This window comes from Phascolarctos cinereus, unplaced genomic scaffold, assembly GCF_003287225.1.
Source record: "Phascolarctos cinereus isolate Bilbo 61053 unplaced genomic scaffold, phaCin_HiC Scaffold_726;HRSCAF=1367, whole genome shotgun sequence".
NCBI classification, from domain to species: Eukaryota; Metazoa; Chordata; class Mammalia; order Diprotodontia; family Phascolarctidae; genus Phascolarctos; species Phascolarctos cinereus.
Genome location: NW_027556098.1, coordinates 427420560 through 427442944, shown reverse-complemented (window position 1 = coordinate 427442944; position 22385 = coordinate 427420560). Strand labels below are relative to the sequence as shown.

Sequence of the window (22385 nt, the reverse complement as noted above, 5' to 3'; positions counted from 1 at the left end):
TAGTTATGAAATCAAAAGAACAAGGAGATGGCAAATCTAAGAACTGATTTACCCCAATTGCCTAAGTTAGGAAGTTGAGGCAAGTCACGGCCACCACTTCAGAAGCTTAGGAAAGACCCTTAGCAGGCTCCTTTATCCCTGCACCCTCATCGTAGGAGGTTGATTGTTGCCAAGTGGTTGTAATAGCAGGGCTCAGCATAAAACCTCTGAGGTTCACCTGCCATGGTCAGAGAAATTGGCTCTGAATGGAGAAGTGTCATGGTTATAATAATATCCTGAGGCCTAGGGCTAAAGGTACAGAATGAGCTCTTATAGCACAGGACAAAACTGCTTTAGCTCTGTTTGATTTCAGGTAACCATCACAAATACCTTTTGGAAAAACCAGTTATGCAATGGAGTTCTGTATTATTTAAAATGTTTCACTGCAAGGCACATGATCTACCAGATGGGAAATTTTCCTTTTCAGAAAGGAAATAGGACAGTGTGGAAACTGAGTCAAGCAGCTCCTGCAATTATTTCTGCAAGGCTTTCCTCCTAACTTTTGATGTACCTACACCTACATGCATGACTTAGAATTTGGAGAGAACACTTCTTGTGAGAAGCTCTTGGCATTTCCCCTTGAGTGGTGGAGTATTGACATAACAATCATTCAAAGGATTATAAGTGGATTCAATACTCAGAGCAAATCATGTTACAGTACCAGTTAATGGGTCTTTCCTGGAAGAAAAAGCAACAAAGGAGACTGGCCCTTGGGAAGTCATTTAGCCTCTCTCAGCCTCAATTTGCTCATCTGTAAAATTAGGGTAATAATACCACCTATCTCCTAGGGTTGTTGGGAGCATCAAATGAGAACACATTTGTACAACACCCTGAAAGTTGTTGTTTAAAATTTTTTTTAATTTTTAATTTTTTTTAGGCAATTGCAGTTAAGAGACTTGTCCAGAGTCACACACCTAGTAAGTGTCATGTGTTTGGTCTGAGGCCAGGTTTGAACTCAGGTCCTCCTGACTTCAGGGCTGGTGCTCTATCCACTGAGTCACCAAACTGCACCTTACACCCTGAAGATCTTAATGCTTAATCTATCTGTGTTGAGTAAATGGTCATAAGAGGTTCACCTGCTCATGTTGGACAAGATAGGATGATCCAGAAGTGCAGAAACCAATTGGGGGACTTTCCATATTACACGAAACTCTCCCACACATGCTGGGTTTGGTCATGGAACTTAAGCAAAGCAGGATGAAGATATCTTTGTCAGCATTCTTGTGGTTGTGCAAGTGAGCTTCCTAAGTGGTAAACAAGTGGTGAACATGGGATTAAAGTTTGAGGCCTGCTATAAGATCTCTGTTATCTAATTATGTCTATATGATTTATGTAAAATATCAAACTGATTAGTACTCACTGGAATAGAGTAGGAATCCAGATGAATCATTCGTCACAATTGGCTTTGGAAAGGAGAAGAGCCACTTCTTTTGAGAAGGGGTTTCTGAAAGAGATGGTCAGGGAAAACATCTGAGAACTGTGAGATCAGGAGGATGGGGAAAAGATGAGACTTAAGAATTTTTTTTTGATGAAGTATGAAGCAATGTTCTTAGCTGATAGGGGCATACTTAGGTTATCATGGAATATTTGAGGAGAAATGAGAATGTTTGGCACAAATACTGCAGTGGGTTTGATAGTGAATGGATTGGGAAGCTATGAAAGGACTGCCTTGCTGCAGTGAGGGCCCAGCTGAGTTTATGCAACCCAAACTGAAGGACCCTTTCAGCCTAGTTCCCTTCTTTCCTGAAGTTTCATTTGGCTGCATGTGAATAGGACAATACCTACGGAAGACTGGTGTTCTGCTAGTCACTTAAAATAAACAACTGAGTGGTTCTTCATCTTTATGCATCCACTCAGCAGCCATGGCAGAGAATATTAGGAGAATTTCTGACAAAACTGTCTCCCAGACACAACTGATGCTTCATGTGGGGACAAAGGGCACCACCAAAAGCAACTTACATAACAAACAGTAAGCATTATGATGTTCTGTGAAATAAAAACAAGTGAGAGCCATTCTCTCTTCTCCCTTGGATTCCAGTGCCCAAATCACCATCTTCTTCTCCAACTCAATCCCTCCTCCCACTCTAGGCGACAGCAATAAACATGGTGCTGCCCCTCCCACAGGCTGGCCTCCCATTGCTTTAGCCTCCTGACATTAAAATTAACGGTTCAGTGCATCTCAACTATGCCTTAGCCTCCTGTGGGGATGGTTGGTTACACACTACACCACAGTATCACTCAAAACAGTGTTGCCTCCATTATCACTTAATGTGTACTTTCCTTGAACACCTTGTCCTCTTTATCCATCATCATGGATAGTCACCGTTATCCGTATCCTTAACTGCTCAGAATGCCGCAGATCCAAACTCATCCCTTCCTTCTCAGCCCTGCACAGAAAGTCCGCCCAATGTGTATATGGACTTCTTCTGACACTGTGTGCACACCAATAGAGGCCTTAGCCTTTCTGGCAGCATGCCATTGTTCTGGCTATTAACCAGTCTCTTTCTCTTCCCTGTTATATAGCTATTCTGTAGAAGAATGATGTAATTATTAAAAGCAAAAGGAAAATTTTAGAAAGTAAATTGGATTTTTATTTCCTACAATAGATAGTAATGGTTTGAATTTTCTCATTAAAATAAGAATGTTTCCAGAAACAAAAGATTCTGATTTTGATGTCTGAAAATCAATGTAGCAAATAATAACCATAACTCTAGTTTAACAAAAAAGGAACAATTCCATAAAAACATATGCTCTCATAGGACAGAATGACAATGCTAGCGTTTGGATAAGGCAAAATTCAAACTGGTAAGCACTTCCCAGTTTCACATTTGAAATATATCAAGATGCAGATAAATATCAATTCTATATAAAATTACCAAAGAATAACAGAAAATCAAATATATTTGTGAAAACAATAAGTGTGAATGGTTTAAAATATTTTATTAAATATAAAATGAGTTACCAAATGAAATAAGAAATGGAGTTCATTATTCTGTTGCTTATAAGAAACAAATTCAGTGAAAATCGATTTAAACTATATGTGCATGTCTCTAAATGTAGCTATGTGTTTTCCCTCTATAAGAATTTTCTGATGTTGAAAAGGACTTGTATTTTGATCTAAATCTTTCTCACATGAATAGAACATATATGTGTGTGTGTGTGTGTGTGTGTGTGTGTGTGTATGACCTTCATTTAGTCCTATTTCTCTAATGATCAATATATCATTGGATATATTGGATACTTACAGAAGCCTTTCCCACATTCCTCACAATTGCATGGGCTTTCTCCAGTATTAACCTTCTGAGAGAAGATAAATTCTGAAGTATTCCTGAAGGCCTTTCTTTAGTCACTACATTTATCAGAATTTTTACCACTCGAATTCTCTGATGTGCAATTGGTTTGAATTCTGACTGAATGCTTTCCCATAAACAATACATTTATAAGGTTTCTTAACAGTATGAACATTCTGATGTATGTGGAAGTCTGAACTCTGACTGAGAGCTTTCCCACCCTTATCACATTTATAAGGTTTCTCTCTAGTGTGAATAACCTGATGCGCGGTAAGTTTTGAACTCTGACTGAAGGCTATCCCACATTCATCACACTTGCAAGACTTCTCACCCATATGAATTCTCTGATGTAAAATAAGTACTGAGCTTTTGATGAAGGTTTTCCCACAGTCAATGCATTTCTAAGGTCTATTCCCAGTATGAATTCCCCCACGTACAAGAAGAGTTGACCTCCTCCTGAAGGCTTTCCCATATTCTTCACATTTATAGGGTTTCTTCCCAGTATGAGTCCTCTGATGTGCAGTAAGTGTTGACTTCCAACTGAAGGGTTTCCCACATTCTTCACATTTATAAGGTTTCTCTCCAGTGTGAATAAACTGGTATAAAATAAGTCTTGAGCTTCTAATGAAGGATTTTCCACAGTGTGCACTTATAAGGTCTCTCTCCAGTATGAATTCTCTTATGTAGAAGAGTTGAACTGTCACTGAAGGCTTTCCCACATTCCTCACATTTATAAGGTTTCTCTCCAGTGTGAATAATCTCATGTGCAGCAAGTTTTGGACTCTGACTGAAGGCTTTCCCACATTCATCACATCTGTATGGTTTCTCTGCAGTATGAGTCCTCCCAGATACAATAAGGTTTGAACTCTGACTAATAGATTTCCCACTTTCATTATATTTCAAAGGTTGTTCTCTAACATGAATTCTCTGATGTAAAATAACACTTCAGCTTTTACCAAAAGCTTTCCTCTCCTGGGTGTATGTAGAAAGTTTTTCTCCAGGGTACATTTGTAGCATTTTACTAAATTGAGTGAACATAAAATTCTGCAAATGTAAATCCTGTTTTCCTGAGGCCTCCACAACTAGTCCTCACATGTTTCTACTTTTCCATAAAGAGTCACAGAGATTAATCTTTTTTCTTTTTTCTTCCTCAGAAATTCGCAATGTAGAGTTGCTTCCTTAGTCTTAGATCTAGACTCTCAGTCTGAAAGAGATGAAAGAAATGTATAAGCTTCCCTGTGACATCTTCTAGGGGAATAGTAACTATTCTACTGGAAATGAAGCCAGGCACCTAGCCATAATGATAGATAAAAAGGGAATGGCTTTGAGTTCTCTCAAACAGTCTTGAACTCAGGGGAAAAGTAGGGAAAGGCTATAGAGCTGGGAGGGAAGGCTGACCACTACATATAGTGAACACAGAGCTCAGGAGAAATTTTTATAGGGAAAGAACAATGAGGAGTGATCAGAGAATAGATTTGAGACTCCACAATGCAATCCATGTGAACTTCCCAAAACTTCCTATGAGAGTTCAAGGAAGATGAAGAAGATGAGGGGAAATATTAGAGGGAGAGCTGGGCTCAGTGAACATCCAAAATCAGATACTGATCCTGTCAGTTAACAAATCAGCTTCTCTTAAGCACTTTCAATGCTCCAGGTGCTGTGCTAGAGATTGGGAATCCAGAGACCCAAGGGAAAGAGCTTGTTCTCAAGAGCTTACATTCTATGGGGAGAGAGCATGAATACATCTAAATATAAACACAATTTCCTCAACAGCAGGTCATTTGTGGGAAGGGGATGAGGGAAGGCTTCATGTAGAAGGTATCAGGTTGAGAAGAATTCTGAAAGAAATTTTACATTACTAGAGGTAGAGGTGAGCACAGCCTGCGCATAGCTTTGGTGACAGGGGATGGAGTCCTGTGTTGGTGGACCAGCAGAAAGGCCTATTAAGCAGGACTCTGAATTTTGTGGAAGATTGTAATGAATATTAAAGCCTGGAAAAGTAGATTGGAACTAGGTAGATAGGGCTTTAATTACAAAGCAGAAAAGTGTACATGAATTCTAGAGGCAATAGGGATTCCCTGAGGAGGAAAATGACATGGTCTGATTAGATCTGGAGAGTCAAGTCAGACTCCAGCGTCAGTGACAGAAGGCACTATTGTGATCCAGAGAGCCCTCGTTTAGGACTCAGAAGATGTAGTTTCCACTGTTAGACCAGCCACTTAGTACCTGTACAATTGGACATTGGGCCAAAGCATTGACATCTCTGGGTTAATATTTCCTCACCTACTAACTGAAGATAATGTCCCACAGAATCTAGAGGCAGGGAGGGAGTGAAGGGGAGAGATCACCAGACCTTGAGTCAGGAAGACTTGAAGTCAAATCTGACCTTGGATATTTCCCACATGAGTGAATTTGAGCAAGTCACTTCACCTCTGCCTGAATCTGTTTCCTCCATAAGTTGCTGTGAGGCTCAATGAGATAATATTTGTACAGTACTTAGCACTGTGCCTGGCATATGATGGTTGTTGTCCTTCATTCTCAAAGAGGACCAAAATGACATGACTACATTAGTTAAGGTACAGAGTGTCTGACTGTGGGTGATCAGACCAGTACAAGCTTGGAACACTTTACCACAGGTCACACACAAATAGTCAATGTGAATGTTTGAGGTGGATCCTCTACATTTGTGCATCTCACATTTCTTTTGAGCTATTTTGATTCTGCTTTACTCATAGAGCACAGCACCTTCTCTGATGAGTGCACACCATGCTAGGCAATCATGTGCCAGTGTCTCCCACGTCTTGCAATGACTTTTAAAGTTATTTTTTTTAATGCTTTGTAAAAGCTAACTATATTATTATTTAAAAGACAGTGAACCGTGTTAATAATAAGTGTTTTTAGGTTATCTGTGAACATGACATGCTTAGTATTCTAAATTTGATATCCTCATCCCGTGACCTAGTGAACATGTTTCTAGAGGAAATGAATCACCATTTCTGAAATTCTTAGCATACAAAAACCAGAAGACATAAGAAAGGTACAATTATGTGGAAGCATGGCTCATTGTTCTCCTTGAGGGGTTAAACTGAAGGGGCTGGTAGAGTTAGTTTTACTTAGTGACAAAAGGCATCAGGAAACATTGTTTTGAAGAATTTTTGTTCCTACGATGTTGAAGTACTTGATAATTATTTGCAAAAACAAATTAAGGTAAAAATAATTATATCTTATGATATAACAACTACTATGAAAGACAAGGTACAGAAATTACCTGAGGAAGTTCATATGACTTCCAAATTAAATCAAAATTTACTAGCAGCCTTTTGTATTGAAGAAGACACTGGCCTTGGACTCAGTAAGTCCTGTGTTTAACTCCTACCTCTGGACTACAAGAGCTGTGCAACCATGGACAAGTCACAACTGCTCAGTACCCTCCACCCCACCCCCCAACCTCCACCACAGGTGAATTTCTAACACTGTAAGTTACAAATGAGTTGTTGATAGGCAGAAGTGTGAGGACAAGATTTGCACAGACATGAGTTATCAACACCTATGGAAGAGCGGTATTGCACCCAAACACTCTAATATTCAACTACTTGGAGTGGATGGGAAACTCCCCGAGGATAGGGACTGTGGGCCTTTGGCCTCTGACTCCCCATTACCCAGAGCTGGGCCTGGTACCTAGCAGAAGTGATGAGGGTGATGTTGTGGAATCTTGTAGTGGAGCTGAGGCCCCCAGAGGAAGCCAGGACCTCTTTTCCTCTGAAGTGAGGAATGACTCTCAGCTGCCTTCTCCCAGAATCTTCTCTGGAAACCTCAGGCTCCAGGTCATTGCTTCTCATCTGGACATGAGGTAGGAGACCTCTGAGCGCTGTGGGTTGAGGGGAAGGGGTTTTAAGTGAGGAGGACCTGAGGAAGAGTAGAGAGTGGGACAGACTCAGCCACAGCAGGGACAGACCCCTCAGGGGCCTGGGCCTCAATAGAGAAGCCCTAGGTTCAGATCAATGTGACAGAACAGAGTTTCTACCTGGAAGGACTCATCAGGGCTGAGGGCAGCCTAAAGATTCTCCATCAGGCATCACAGGCCAGGTGCCTTTTCCTTCCTCATCTGGGCTCCTCCTCTCACGGTTGTGAAGCTCTGGGCCTCAGGCTCTGAAGCTTCTACCTTTATCTAAGGCCTCACCTCTGCCATGACACACTCTGAGCCTGCTGGTCTCAGCTCCAGGTGTTGGGCTTTCCCCTAATTCAGGGCAGGTTTATACCCTTTCATGAAGAAGCCATGTGGTGAAGGGCACACACCCTTAGAAAGTTGGCATTTCTTTGTCTATGTGATTTCTGATTTCTTGTGCAGCCTGGAGCTGGGTTTTTGTGTTTTGTATGTTTTTTGGTTCTCTTGCAAAGACCCAAGGAAAAAAGCCTGCCTTCAAGGAGCTTACATTCTATGGGGAGAGACAGCATGAATACAGATATGTACAAAGAAATCTATCCTAAAGAACAGGCAAACAGGTTTGTGGGGAGGGGATGAGAAAAGAAAGGCTTCATGTAAGAGGTGCAGGCTGAGCAGAATTCTGAAGGAAATTAGAGATTACTAGAGGCAGAGGTGAGCATAGCCTGTGCAGAGCTTTGGAGACAGGGGATGCAGTGCTGTGTGGGACTTTCATGGAAGATTGAAATGAATGTTAACCCTGGAAAAGTAGGTTGGAACTAAGCAGAGAGGGTTTAAATGCTGAAGAGAGGAAAGTGCATGCATTCTAGAGGCAAAAGGGAGTCCCTGGATTTTACTGAGCAGGACAATGACCTGGTCAGATTGGGGCTGGGAGATCAAGTCAGATGCTATCATCAGTAACAGAAGACACCTGTGTGTCCCAGAGAGCCCTGGTGTAGGAGTCAAAAGATGAGCCTTCAACTGTTAGACAGCTACTTAGTAGCTGTACATTTGACACCAGGCCAACGGATTGGGTTATATCATCCTCATCTGCTCATTGAAGATAATGTCCCACATAATCTAGAGCCAGTGAGGTAGTCATTCCTCTAAGCAAGAGACCACTGGGCCTCGACTCAGGAAACTTGAATTCAAATTCAGCCTTAGATTTTATAGTTGGTGACCATGAGCGAGTCACTTCACCTCTGCTTGACTCAGTTTCCTCAGTGCACAATTAGAACCCACCTCATAGGGTGTTGTGAGGTCAAATGACGTGACAATTGTAAAGGGCCTGACATAGTGGGCTCTAGACAAAGGTTTCCATCATTATTTTATTTATTCTTTATCTATTTTTTTCACTAAGTCTGATCCTCTGAAGATTCCAAATTCTCCTAATAGGGATGTAGCATGTTTGATAAAACCCAAAGTTTTGTCTAAGCATGAATAATCAATGAACATGTATTAAATGCCTCCTGTGTGTCTACACTGTGCTGAGTGCTAGAGATACCAAAACAGCAGAAAATAGTCCCTACCCTCAAGAGGCTCACAATCTAATAGGAGACAATGTGCAAACAAAGATATAGCAAGCAGGATACAAACAGAATGAGCTGGAAATCCCAGGAGCAGCCCAGGGCCTGCCTCCTATGGCAGCCCTTTCTGGTTGCCTCAGCCCTTCCCAGTGTCTGTCTGACTATCTGTCTGTCTGCCTCTCTCTCTCTCTGTGTCTTCCCTCTTCCTTTATCTGTGTGTCTTGGGTAGCCAGGAAGCTCCTGTTTTAAAGCGACTGTTTACCTTTGGCCTCTGAATCCCATCACCAGCTCTAGCCAGGTACTTAGCAAGGTTTAATGGATGATGTTGCACTGCAGAATCTTTCTGGAATAAGGCCCCAGAAGAAGCCAGGCCTCCTTTCCTCTGAAGTCAGGGGATACCTTCAGTTATCCTCCAAGACCTCTCTGGACTTGGGCTACAGGAAATTGGTCCTTATCAGGACAGGAGATGGGACCCTGGAGGCTAGTGGGGTGTCAAGTGAGGAGGACCTGGGAAGAGGAGAGAGTGGAACAGACCCAACCACAGCAGGGCCAGAACCCTCAGGGGCCTGGGCTCAAGAGAAGTCCCAGGTTCAGAATAATGGGACTGGAGCAGAAGCCCCTACCTGAAGGACTCACCAGGGCTGAGGGCAGCCTGAGGATTCTCCATCAGACATTGCAGGCCAGGTGCCTCTTGTATCCTCAACTGGGCTCCTCCTCTCAGGGTTGTGAAGCTCTGGGCCTCAGGCTCTGAAGCTTCTGCCTTTATTCTAGGCCTCAGCTCTGCTCACACCCACCCTGAGCCTGCTGTCTCAGGTGCAAGTGGTGAGATTTCCCTAATTCAGGGCTGCTTACCCCTTTGAGAAGAAGCCCTGAGGTGAAGAGCACACACCCCTTAGAAGGTTTCCATTTCTTTGCCTATATAACAGAGATGTCTTGCCAAACTTACAACATGTTTTTTCATTTGACTAGTTGGTTAGAGAGGATGCTGGTGGGTACTTGCCTGAGGTCAGAATTGGTAGAAGAGTCTTTGTAGATGAGAGAAATTCTTCATTGTTTCTTGAAGAGAGTCAGTCATGGTGACAGACTCTCTTTGCCACTGACTCCAGGAAGGAGAAAGAGAAGATCCCTTGCAGACTTGTAGGGGCACCTGGCTCCTCAGGATATCCCTGATTTCCACTGGCTTCCCTAAAGACTTCTGGGAATTTTCCCTGTATAGTATGGAAAGCCTGCTTTTGCTTCAGCTCAGATAGCTTGCTCCCAATTGGGAAGATAGTTTCTCTATCCTCCAATCTGCACAACTTCTCTGATTTTGGTTGGGTCCTCCTTGAGCAAATGGGTAATGTGAAACTCTGTTGCAAGGCTGACTTCTCCAAAAGTTATTTATGACTTTTACCTGAAACAGAGCCAGAGGATCTTGGTCCTGTGCTACAGCAGCTCATTTTCTGCCTTTAGCCCTTGGCCTGGGAACAGTCTCAATGTTGTGATAACCTTGACTCTTCCTTTCCATTTAAAGCTGATTTCTCTGACCATGGCAGGTGAACCAAAGATTTTGTGCTGGGCCTTCCTGTTACAACCACCCGGCAACAATCAGGCTCCCATAATGAGGGTGCCGGATAAAGGAGCTTGCCACTGGTCTTTCCTACTCCTCTGAATTGGTGATTGTGACTTCCCCAATGACCTAACCTGCATATCTGGGGCTCATCAGTCCTTCAATCTGCCATCTCCTTGCTCTTTGCTTTAATACTTACAGATTCATGTGGAAAGTTATGACCTTCATGACCCATGTGACTTCTGTCAGCTGAAACCTTTGTCCTTCTGTGATGGTAGGGTAAACTAGGTCTGCCAAGGGCAGAAGTGATAAAAATACAAATAGCTTTAATTCTTCATTGAGGAGCACAATTTACCTTAAGAGAAACAGGAGGATCAGACCATGTCTTCCTGGAAGTTGGGATATATGTTGTTGGCTTCCAAATGTTTTCCACTGGGTAAAGAATATGTGATTCATGAGAGCTGCAACTGTCTGTTTGGCTTTGGAATTTCTGCTGCTGTGACCATGAAAACAATGACTTAAGGTCAAGTAGAGGTCTCCTTCAGGGTCTTGACTCTTTAGGAAAGGTACCTGTGGGCCTGATTCAACAAAGAACTGGAAGTTTGAATCAAGGTTCTCCTTGACGAGTTTCTTGTAAAGTTAATGGGAATAATGTCCCTAGAAAAGTGCTGCTCTTGGGGGCAGAGCCAAGATGGCGGAGTGAAAGCAGTGACTTGCTTGAACTCTCCCCCAAACCCTCCAAATACTCATAAAAAATGGCTCTAAACAAATTCTGAAGCAGCAGAGCCACAAAAAGACAGAGTGAAGCAAATTTCCAGCCCAAGAAAACCTGTATGTTTGATCGGAAAGGTATATTGTGCCAGGCATGTAGAGGAGCACTGCTCGCCGTGAGCACACAGGCCGCAGCAAACCTGGAACAGGACTTAGAGGACTGAATCTCAGACAGCTATGGTGGTTTCCAGACTTCTCAACCCATGAATACCAAAGACAACTTAGAAGGTCAGTGGGAAAAGTCTGTTTCTGAGGTGAGAGAGGAGTTAGGCCTCAGATCTAGTTCCAGAGCGCAGAGCGCGGGCACCGGGGCAGGGGCTGTGTCCTGAGCTTCTGGCCCACAGACTGAGGTGGAATCACGTGGCTGATCAGAGGGGGATTGCAGGGATCTCTTTGCCAGTGCTGAGGCAGGAATCTCTTGCTTTGCCTGTGCTTGGATCTGGGTCACAGTTCTGGGAGGTGGTCCTGGGGTGAGGAGGAGTGGAAAACTGACTTGGAAAATAGATCCAAGAGAGACAATTTAAAAATTATTGGGCTACTGGAAAACCATGATGACAAAAACAACCTGGACAGCATCTTTCAGGAAATCAGAAACCAGAGGGCCAAATAGTCATCAAAAGAATCCACTGATCACCTCCTGAAAGAGATATCAAATTGAAAACACCAAGGAACATAGTAGCCAAATCCCAAAATTACCATGTTGAAGAGAAAATACTGCAAGCAGCCAAAAAGAAACAATTTAAATATCATGGAACCACAGTCAGGATTATGCCGGACCTTGCAGCTTCTTTATTAAAAGATTGGAGGGTGTGGAATACAATATTCCCTGAGGCAAAGGAGCTTGGATTACAACCAAGGATCAACTACCCAGTGAAATTGAGCATAATCTTTCAAGGGAGATGATGGGCATCCAAGGAAATAGGAGACTTCCAAACCTTCCTGATGAAAAGACCAGAACTCAACAGAAAATTGGGTCTTCAAATACAAGACTCAAGAGACACACAAAAAGGTAAACAGGACAGAAAAAATGACAACATGTTATTAATAAGGGCAAACTGTTTACATCCCTAAAAGGGAAAATGACACTTGTAACTCTTGAGAACTGTATTGTTATTACACAATTTAAAAGGGGTATACTTAGACAGAGGGGTGGGTATAAGTTGATTTTCATGTAATGGTAAAAAAAAGTCTAATTGAGTGGGTTAAATGAATCTAAGTAAGTGGATTAAGTGGATCTAATTAAGAGATTTTTACTGGCAGAAAAGGAAAGGAGGCAGTAAATTCCATTACAGGAAAAGGCACAAGAACCTATTACAGTAGAGGGAAAGGAGGGAGATGAGCATTATTTGAACCTTACTCTCATCAGATTTGGCTCAAAGAGGGAATAATATAATCATTTAGGTATAGAAATCTAACTTGCCCATGATAGATGGATTGACAGCCCATAATCTATGGATCATTTTTTTTGGAGAAAGGGCAGGGAGGCTATTCCGGGCTGAATTATGTAGCGAGCTAATGGAGTTCAATGAAAATGGAAGTCAATGGTCAGATCAGCACTTTAGGTGATCCTTTTGATAGCTGAGTAGAGAATGGACTGTGGGGCAGAGAAGCCAATCAGAAGACTATTTCTCAAATTATGTTTTATTTTCCATTCCAAATTCCTTTTCTCCATCCAAATCCTCCTATGGCCATTGAGAAGGCAAGAAATACATTAGTCCTTACATATCCAAAGTCATGTAAAACATCAGAAGGCCATTCCACCCATCCAGACATGAGGTGACATGATGAGGTCCCCCTTAAGGGTGGAGGAAGGGTCAGAGGAAATTCTCCAACATCTTTTTCATGATTGCTGCTTTACAGCAGACTGTGAGACCTGGTCAAATCCTCTCATGTTACACCATTAAGAGGATCTGGAAACTTCTCCATCAGAAGAGGTTGGAGTTGAGGTTGGGGTGGGTGGAAGATGCTGCCCAGGTAGAGTTCTCAGACTTCCTCAAAGGAAGAAAAGAGCCCCCAACAGCGAGGGCACCCAGGGCACTTGACACCTTGTGTGCTGGGTAACATAGTCAGTGGAAAGTCCTGCCTCCTTAAAGAGACCAGCAGAGAGATAGAGGAGAAGCTTCTCAGGCTGTACCCAGGCACTCCAGTTGTACTGAGGTCTTCTTCCAAACAAGGTTGCTTTTTTCCAGTCGAGATCCCAGCTGCCCTTTGAGTTTAGCTCACAGAGCAGAATCAATTGCCCACAGAAGCTCTGAGCTGGGTGGGGCCTCAGAGGCATATAGTCCAACTTAAGTGTGACCAGAAATGTTCTCTAAAATGTTTTCAGAAGGGAATCATACTGCCGCTTTTGCGTGGACAAAGGAGGGCTGTGCAAAGTCACCAGCCTCACTTTCACCTCTGCAGCCATCTGGGGCCAGTGGCGAGACAGAGATCAAGACAAATGGAGATGGCCCAAGATGCAGTGGGGGATCTTGGCTGGTGACTTTGCAGAGCCTCCCTCACTTAAATTCAATTCACTTGCATGTCAGGGCATCACCTCACGGAAGTCATGGTCCTCTTCAAGAACTAAGGCAAACAACAACCTGGATGAGTAGAAAGGAGCTGCACACTGGGCCAAACTGGAACTGGTCAGTTAGGGAACATAACTTCTCTCTTTCTCTCTTCCTTCCTTCTTTCCACATAGGGTATCATGCCCTTACCTGCCCACAAAGAATGTAAATTTTAGTCTATGAAACTTTTTTTCTTTCTTAAAGACCAGACTTACACCTAAATTACTCTGGCTCTCACTGATTGGCCAACAATAGGTCTCTGGCAAAGCCCTGCTTGGTCATTATTTGAGCCCTGATTGGCTCAGAATGAATGTAAAATTGTTTCTGTTTTGGCCAAAAACCCTGGGATCTTTTCCTCCCAGATCGATTTTTTTTTTCTTTGTTTGTTTTTTTTTTTTGGTGAGGTAAAGAGGCCATTTTCTGCCTTACTTCTTATTACGCCTTAATCAGTGAATGGGTGTTGTCTCAGTCAAACTGAGACTTGTAAAAGACCTTAGCTTCAAAAGGCCAAGGTCCGTCACTGCATCCTGAGCCATCTCCAGTTGTTCTGATCTCTATCTGAACCCGGATAGCTCCAGAAGAGAAAGCGAGGCTGGTGACTTTGCACACCCTCCCTCACTTAAATCCCAATTCACTTGCATGTCATGGCATTGCCTCCCTGACGTCATGCTCCTCTGAAGAGGGAAGGAAAAAGACCAATGGACTAAGGAAGATCTCCTTCACTGAGGGAGACTTCCCCCTGAGGCTTCAGGAGAAGGCAACCTTGGACAGCTCTCACTCTTAAAAAGTTTGCCTTCCCTAGAGGAGAAAATCCACTCTCTGACCTGGGCTCTTTCCTCTAAATCTCCTGTACTATAACTTCTGTGGGAGGTTGAGGCAGGGTCAAAATAGAAGGTGGGTGTCATCTCTGAAGGCAAAGTTCTTTATCCCAAACTCCACCCTTTAATTTCAGAGAAACCTCAAAATTTGTGCCCACATGGAGCCATTCTAACTGGATCCCCTACAAATGTATGCCCCACAGACATCTTGAACCCAACATGTCCACAATAAAATTCCTTCTCTTTCCTCCTAAGCCCTCCTTCCCTGTTACTCTCCAAGGCACCAGAGATCCTCCCAACACCTCAGGCTCTTAATCTAGGGGTGACCCTAGACTCTTTACTCTCTCTCACCCTCCACATCCCAGCTGGTGCCAAGGCCTGGCCTCCTCCTCTCCTCAGAGAGAGGCAAACCCTGGGGCAGACCCTCATCACTTCATACCTGGATTACACAATACCTGCTGGGAATGGGGGCAGAGTGTGCCTGCCTCAGTCTCTCCCCCTCCAGTCCATCCCTCATTCAGCCACCAAAGTGATTTTCCTAAAGCACCTGTCAGATCAGGTCACCACTACCCAATAAACTCCAGTGGTTTCCTGTTGCCTCCAGGAGCCAACCCCAAATGGTCTCTTTGTCCTGTAAAGCCTTCTGTCACCTAGCCCCTCCCACGTTCCAGTCTTCTTACACCTTAGTCCCCAACATGTACTCTTTGATCCACTGACATTGGCTCCTGGCTGTTCCATGTTCCATGAAGCTCCAGGCTTCATCTCCAGCCTTGTCCCAAACCTGGAATGCTCTGCCTCCTCCCCCAGGCTTCTGACCACCCCAGCTTCTTTAAGTCCCAGTTAAGTCCCTGATACCAGGTAGAAGAGGCCTTCTCCATTGTTGCTGTTTGTTTTCTGTTGTGGGAGGCTCTTCTGCTCCCATTGGGGGTTTTCTTGGCAGAGATATGGGAGTGCTTTTCCATTTCCATCTCCTTCTCCAGCTCCTTTTACAAATGAGGAAAGTGAAGCAGACAGGATTAAGTGACTGGCCCTGGCCCTCCCGATCAGTAAGTGTCTGTGGCTAGATTTGAACTTGCCTCCTGACTCAGGCTCCAGGCTCCCTCCCAGCTTAGCTGCTCTAAGTCTTCCTAATTTCAGTACTTCCCTTCTTTTAATTATTTCCTATTTATCCTGTATAGAGTTTGCTTGGTGAACCTTTGCTTGCATCTTGTCCCCCAAGTCAGACTGTGAGGTCCTTGAGGGCAGGTACTGTCTTTTCCCCTTTCTATATTCCCAGTGCTTAGCACAGTTTTGTGTACAGGCTAGGTGCCTACTAAGGGTTGATTGATTGATGATTGATTGATTGGTAGTACCAACTTCCCTCCTGGGGATTCATGGCTGGGATCCAGAAGTTCTCACCTCCAGGTGCTGACAACCCAGATGCCTGGGGGAGGATCTGGGGCTGCTCCTGGCTGGAGGAGTCTTTGGGCCAGAGCTTCTCAGGCTCAGAAAGCAGAAGCCCAGGGAGGGGAGTTGAGCCCCAGCAGCCCAAGAAGGCCAAGGCAGAATCCCAGCAGCTCTGGGATGGTGAGTCTGCTTATTGTCCCATTCACCAGCTCTGTGCCTCTCACAGCTGGTGCCTAATGCTTGTGTGTGGCACTTCCAGAGCTATCTTACAAGGTTGGGATCAGGGGGAAAGAGCAAAAAACTTCTCCGGGGTGGAGTGGAAGCCTAGACAGAGGATAGAAGGGAAATGGAAGGGTTCCCTTAGGACAATGCTTCAGAAACCTGAACTCTTGGTGGGACCCTGAGCCTTACAGTAATCATCTGTAAAGGGGGAGTGAGGCCCCTGGTACCCACTTCCCAAGGCTGGTTTGAGGAACCTGGGATATGGTGTCTGGGAAAATGCTTAAAGAAAGAAGCAAACCAGCACTTATTAAGCACCTACAGGATGCCAGGCACTTTCCAAAGATTATCTCCCTGGATCCACAACAACCCTGAGGCCCATTTGATAACTGAGCACACTGAGTCATGCAGAGATAAGTGATTGGCCCAGGATCACAGAACTAGGAAGTGTCTCAGACAGGTTTGGAACTCAGGACTTCCTGACTCCAGGCCCAGCCTCCGTGCCTTTATGGACATAAAGCCACACAAATGTGTTGGCTGCTCATGCGATGATTTCCTAGCAACAGAAGGTGAGTGGCAGATGAAGGGCTCTTCCAATACAGGGCTTCTCAATTTGGGGTCGGCCATACTCCCCCATTCACATTCTCCTCTTCCCCCAGGGTGGTTAAATGTCAGAGTCTCCAGGAACTTTCATGAGGAGGATAGAAATTACATCTTCATTTTCCCTAATCACTCACTGCCGTGCTGGGATCCTTCACTTTTCATCATTACCTTTACCTGCTCTTTCCTGTCCAGGGCCCTGCCCTCAGCTGATACTCAGTCCTTGTGGACAGAATTTCCAGAAGAACTTAGTGCAAAGTGGAGGCGGGGAATCCATTGTCCTCTCCCTCCCCCAGCCCCAGGTCTATGGATAAATTTCAGAGCCTCTGTGAACATGGATGGATGGAGGAGTGTGTGTGTGTGTGTGTGTGTGTGTGTGTGTGTGTGTGTGTTTAAGAGACCAATAATACTTAGAAATTGGGCTCTCTGCCTTAATTTCCATTTACAGCTCTTTAGTTAACCCCTGCTCTTGAGATGGAAGAAAAATCCAGTCTACTGGAAACACAGCAGCAGGTTATCGTAGAAATAATGGGACTAAACTTTCCAGGTGTCCAGTGAGTGTGTACTGCTGCCAATGACCAATCAGTGCTGCTGAGACAGGAGAGAAATGCTGCTGTTTGTTAGGCTCAGAGCACAGGTTGCACTGAGCACTTCCAATTAGTCAGGGAGCCCTGAGCATGGTTTTCAGCAACCTTGCATGGAATGGGCATTCCTATGCAGGATGGGCATGAGTCACTCTAGCAGAGAGTGAAGGGGAAGGCAAGGATTTCCACATCAGGAAGCAGACAGAAGGAGGAAAGAGGATGCTGCATCACAGAAGGTCAGGGGACTAGCTTGTCAAAACAGGATTTTGTTTTATGTCTCCAGCTGGACTTTTGCAAACTTCCCCAGGACACGTGACCCACGTGCTTCAAGAATAGTCTCAGAAGTTTAAGACACTGTCTGAGGGAGAGTTTTTTCTTAGCCTAATGAAATCAAGAAGCCTGACCCAGAAATGTTCTTGCCAGAACAGTATCTATGGATAGGCAGGCATTGGGAAGGGAAGTTGAGGAAAGGGCTTGAGGTTTTCTTGGGAGTTTCCTCCTCCTGGGGCATGTGCTCTGAGATACCTGTAGAGTCAATGACTGTCCTTGCTACCTCCCTTCTGTGCTACAGCTTGGTTCTCTCCTGTCCAGACCCTCTCACTCTCTCTCCCCCCCCCCAGCTTCATTTCCTAAGAATTTCTGAGTGACCTAATGACTTTGATTGATTTGCAGAGATGGTCCAAGCCCTATGCACTCTCAGTTACACTGAAGTGGGTAGACTAGGCGGGAGAGGTCCAGCCTTACATGCAGATCAAGGGACACATGGTGGAATAGGACAGAGAGCTGGCTCTGGAGCCAGAGAAATTTGGGGTCAAGGCCACCTTCTCTCACGTTCTGGCTATTGGATCTTGGGCAAGGTGGTGTTGACCCGAGTTGCAGAGAAGTTGCTTCTGTGCTCTGGGACAAGAATTCCTTGACAGGAGATCCCTGCTGGAAGTGGCCCTGCAGGGCCTGGTCCTGTTCCCCCACACACGTGGCTGCAGACAAGGTCCCAATCTTATTAGATCCTTTTCCTAAACACCGCACATTCCTGTCTTCCTACCTGAGTCCTCTTCCCTGTCTCTGATCACCTTGCACAGGAATCAGTCTCCCTGCTCCCTCTTTAGGTGATTGTTCACTTCCCCTCCATTGTCCCCTGCCCAATAGCACCCCATAGTGGAAGGCCATTTAGGACAGGGCTCACTGCCATGTGCCTCCTCTCAGGGCACCATTTCCCATTCTCTTTCCTTGTGCTCAGGATACCACTTTTCTTTCACTTACCTTAGGAAAATGGGGACACTTACACTTTTATTTCTCTTTCAGGCTTGCACTTAAGGACCAAAGAGCCCAAAAGGAGAAGAGAAGATTCATCCCTGGAGGGAATGGTCATAGAGGAAGTGGGAATGGAGGCTCTTTGCTACTCAAACATGGGAGATGCCAGAGAACATGAGAGCCAGAGCCACATGCAGGAGGAAAACCAGGAGATTTATTTAAGGGAAGTGACCAATCTTCAAACAATTCCTACTGCAAAAAGCCTCTGAAATGTACTGAATGTGGGAAAGACTTTAGTTACCCCTCACATCTTACTATACACCAGAGAGTTCACACTGGAGAGAAACCTTTCCCTTGCAATGACTGTGGGAAATCCTTCCATCATAAATCAAATCTCAGAGCACAGCTGAGGATTCACACTGGAGAGAAACCCTTTGAATGTAAGGAATGTGGAAAAGCCTTCAGCCAGAGGTCATATTTGAGCTTACATCAAAGGATTCATACTGGAGAGAGGCCATTTCAATGTGATTTATGTGAGAAAGCCTTCTGCAAGCCCACATGCCTCATTAACCATCAAATGGGTCATACTGGGGAGAAGCCTTACCTGTGTAATCAGTGTGGGAAAGCATTCATTTGTAGTTCACATCTTCTCAAACACCAGAGGATTCACACTGGAGAGAAGCCTTATACATGTAATGAATGTGGAAAAGACTTCAGGCAAAGCTCAAACATGCATGTGCATCAGAGAATTCACAAAGATAAGAACTCTTGAGTGTATACATGTTATGAATGTGGGAAAGCCTTTAATGAAGGCTGAAAACTTACAAAAAAAAAACCCAACTCAAACAAACATAGGATTCACACTGGAGAGAAGACTTATACATACAATGAAGGTAGAAAAGCCTTCAGGCAAAGCTCAAAGATGCCTGCACATCAGAGTATTCACGGTGACAAGAAATCTTCTGTATGTAAATAATATGGGAAAGTTTTCATTCACACCTGAGCACTTACAGCCCATCAGAGGGTTCATATTATACAGAGCAGAATGAATTAGGATAAATATGGGGAAGACTTCACCAAGAGGTGGAACATGAATTTTCACCAATGAATGAAAAGAATAATCGTAAAACAGTTAGAGAATGGTGCAGAGTTACAAAGAACCAATATGTCCCCAAAGGAGACATGAAGATGCCAATGTGTGGCAGACATAGAGCTCCAAGTGTGTGTAATGTTGCTCATGTTTTCATGTTCTTTCTTAAGTATTGATTGGTTTTCTTAACTTTCCTCTTTCTCTCTCTCTCTCTCTTTTTTAAGGTATTAAATGTTATTTGAGATGGCTCTTTGTTTGTAGCAGGGATGCAAGGGAAATTTAGGCAATATGAAAACAACAGATATCTAAATGTTTTCCATGACTAGACATAGTTACAAGGGGTTTTGTTTTACTTGCCTTTTCAATGGATTTAGGGCTGAGGGAGAGAGGGAGCAAGAGAATTTGGAGTGAAAATAAAATGGAATTTTTAAAAAACATACAATTACCTGCCAACCTCAAGACAAATGCAGTGAATATAAGAAAACTGTCTGTAAAGACACAAATATTTTTCAGCATGAGAATGTTCATATTAGAGCAAACATATAGAAATGTAAAAAGTGTCAGAAATCTATTTTACTGACTTGACTAAACATCAAAGAAATTGTACTGAACATGAAAAACACTTTTCTGTGTTTCTTGGCATTAAAGTTTTTTTTGGTGAAGAACATATGTAATGATGAAGTTTCCTTGTTATTGGACCCTTGCTGTAATTCTTTCCTTTTAATTATGAAATGCAGATAATTTATTCAGAACCCATTTATAGGTATAAAATTAAGTTTGATTTGTCTTCTGACATTTTTAAAGTCATTGTTTCTCCTTCATTGCCTAAAATCTCTCAATTATTCAACAAATTAATAAAATATTCTTGTTTCTTAACTATGTCAAATGTCTTATTAATAAGTATTTTTGTTCTTGTGCTTATTTATTATGACATATTTTAGCCCCCAACTCTAACTTAGACTTTATATCTTCCTAAGTTGTAAACTCCATTAATGCCATGGATCTGTAAAATTTAAAATTGATTTTTATTCTGTTTTGCTAAGTCTTAAGCTACATTTAATATTTCTTTTCCTGGGTCCTTCCCCTTATAAACCTCACAGCCACCCACAACCTTGAGAAACTTGCCTAAAGATCAAGGTTTTGTCTTGTGATTACCTCCACCTTGTAACTCCTCCCATGATCTACTTTCCAGAAAACCTGATTAACCTAAAAGGTCAAATCTCATCCATTTAAACTATTGTAGCAACTCCCTTGGCCTGGCAACCTTTGTCTTGTGTCTTGAGTCGTGCTTCTTGGCTGTGGAAGGCAGTTTCAGAAGGGGATCTCAATCCTGACCAGGCCATTGATAGGCAATCAGAAGAATACACACTTTTGCTGCACGAGCCTTTGCTTTGTTATCTTGTTAATTGTTATTAAAAAAAAAAGCTTTCAGTCCTCACTCAGGGTCTTTGCTTGAGAGAGGCTACTGACCCAATTTGTTGGTTCCTGCTAGCCTAACTAACAAATGGATCATGTTCAGAATCTTGTCCCTCAGTTTACCTTAATTTTCAAATGTAACAATTGGCATCCTAAATGGGACTTGGGAAGGGGGGTTGGTCCCTTACCTTCCCCTTAATGTACAGCCTTCGATGCTGCAGGGAAATTTCTCCTTGAACAATTTCTCCATGAAGGACAGTACTGGAGTCCACACACACACAGAGAACCACCACCACCACCCCCTGCCCAGAGTCTCAACCCTTCTGTGCAAAATTTATGTGTGTGTATCCTAGAATTTGACCTAAAAATGGGACTTTCCTTTGTGCCCACCAAACCTCTGCCTTTATTTTAAACAGACTTTAATGCTCTCAGAGCTGCCCAGCAATGGGAGGGTCTTTCTAGTGAGAGAGGGAGGAAGATACTTGCCCCACCCTCACAGTTGGAGTTTAACCTGAGTCTGGAAGGCGTGACCTGGTCTGAAGTCCTATAGAAACCAGCTCCATCATCCTCCAGGCTTAGAGATTCTCCAGGCAGTCAAGTTCCCCAAAGGATGAAAGAGAAAGAGGAGCAGACCTGCAGCAAGGCCGACTATGTGAGAGATCCCTGGCTTGCCTCAATACTACCCCTAAAAACCACAGCGAAAAGTGAAGGAAGGGATGCTGGGGGAGAGGACCCACAATCCTTCTGTGACATGTTGGTGAACTAACAATAACTAGCCCCCTCCCTCCCAAACATCAGAAAGTCCCCAGTCCCTCAGCCAGGACATCCTAAAATTAACTAGCAAGAGTGCACCTTAATCAGCTTTTCTCAGAATTACATCTGTGAATGGACTTTGACCAAACAAACCCCAGTTCATGCCAGTAGTCAGCCTCCTGCAATGCCTCTTGGCACAATCTCTTCTTGTTAGAATCTAAGAAACCCACCAGATGGCTAATAAACTGGGTCTGGGCCACGCCCTTAGCTCAGAAGCTACTGACCAAAAATGACACCAAGTTTCTGGGTAGCCATCCTTCTAGGGATGGAAAGGGATGGACAGACCCACTACCACCTTCTCTTCTCCAGATAAGGCCAGGTCACTGAACCTCATGTTTCAGTGATAGAGAATTCCTCTCCTCAAACCCATGCACAAGGCTGGGACTAGGGTTCTCAGTAGATGCACTGTCATTGGTAGGAGTTATTGCCTTCATTGAAGACGTGCTTAAGTTTTAATTGGGGGTACTTTACTTTGAAATAAAAATGACCTTGTAAATTCTCATTATCTGAGAAGTTCTTTTTTTTTTTTAAGGCAATTGGGGTTAAGTGACTTGCCTAGAGT

At 43.7% G+C, this 22385-nt stretch overlaps 1 protein-coding gene and 1 long non-coding RNA gene across 2 annotated transcripts; both read right to left on the bottom strand.

Annotated features, from left to right (window-relative positions):
* Positions 1-3406: 3406 nt before the first annotated feature.
* LOC144454420 (uncharacterized) lies at positions 3407-7168 on the bottom strand. Its single transcript, XM_078146289.1, is given in 4 exon segments — positions 3407-3695; positions 3780-3974; positions 3976-4256; positions 6989-7168. Coding segments are annotated over 4 exon segments (945 nt in total).
* A 5554-nt stretch (positions 7169-12722) lies between these two features.
* Positions 12723-17863, bottom strand: LOC144454449 (uncharacterized). Its single transcript, XR_013482829.1, has 2 exons — positions 15320-17863; positions 12723-13796 (listed from the first exon to the last, which is right to left on the bottom strand). It is a non-coding gene; the product is annotated as an uncharacterized LOC144454449 (long non-coding RNA).
* Between the last annotated feature and the right edge of the window lie 4522 nt (positions 17864-22385).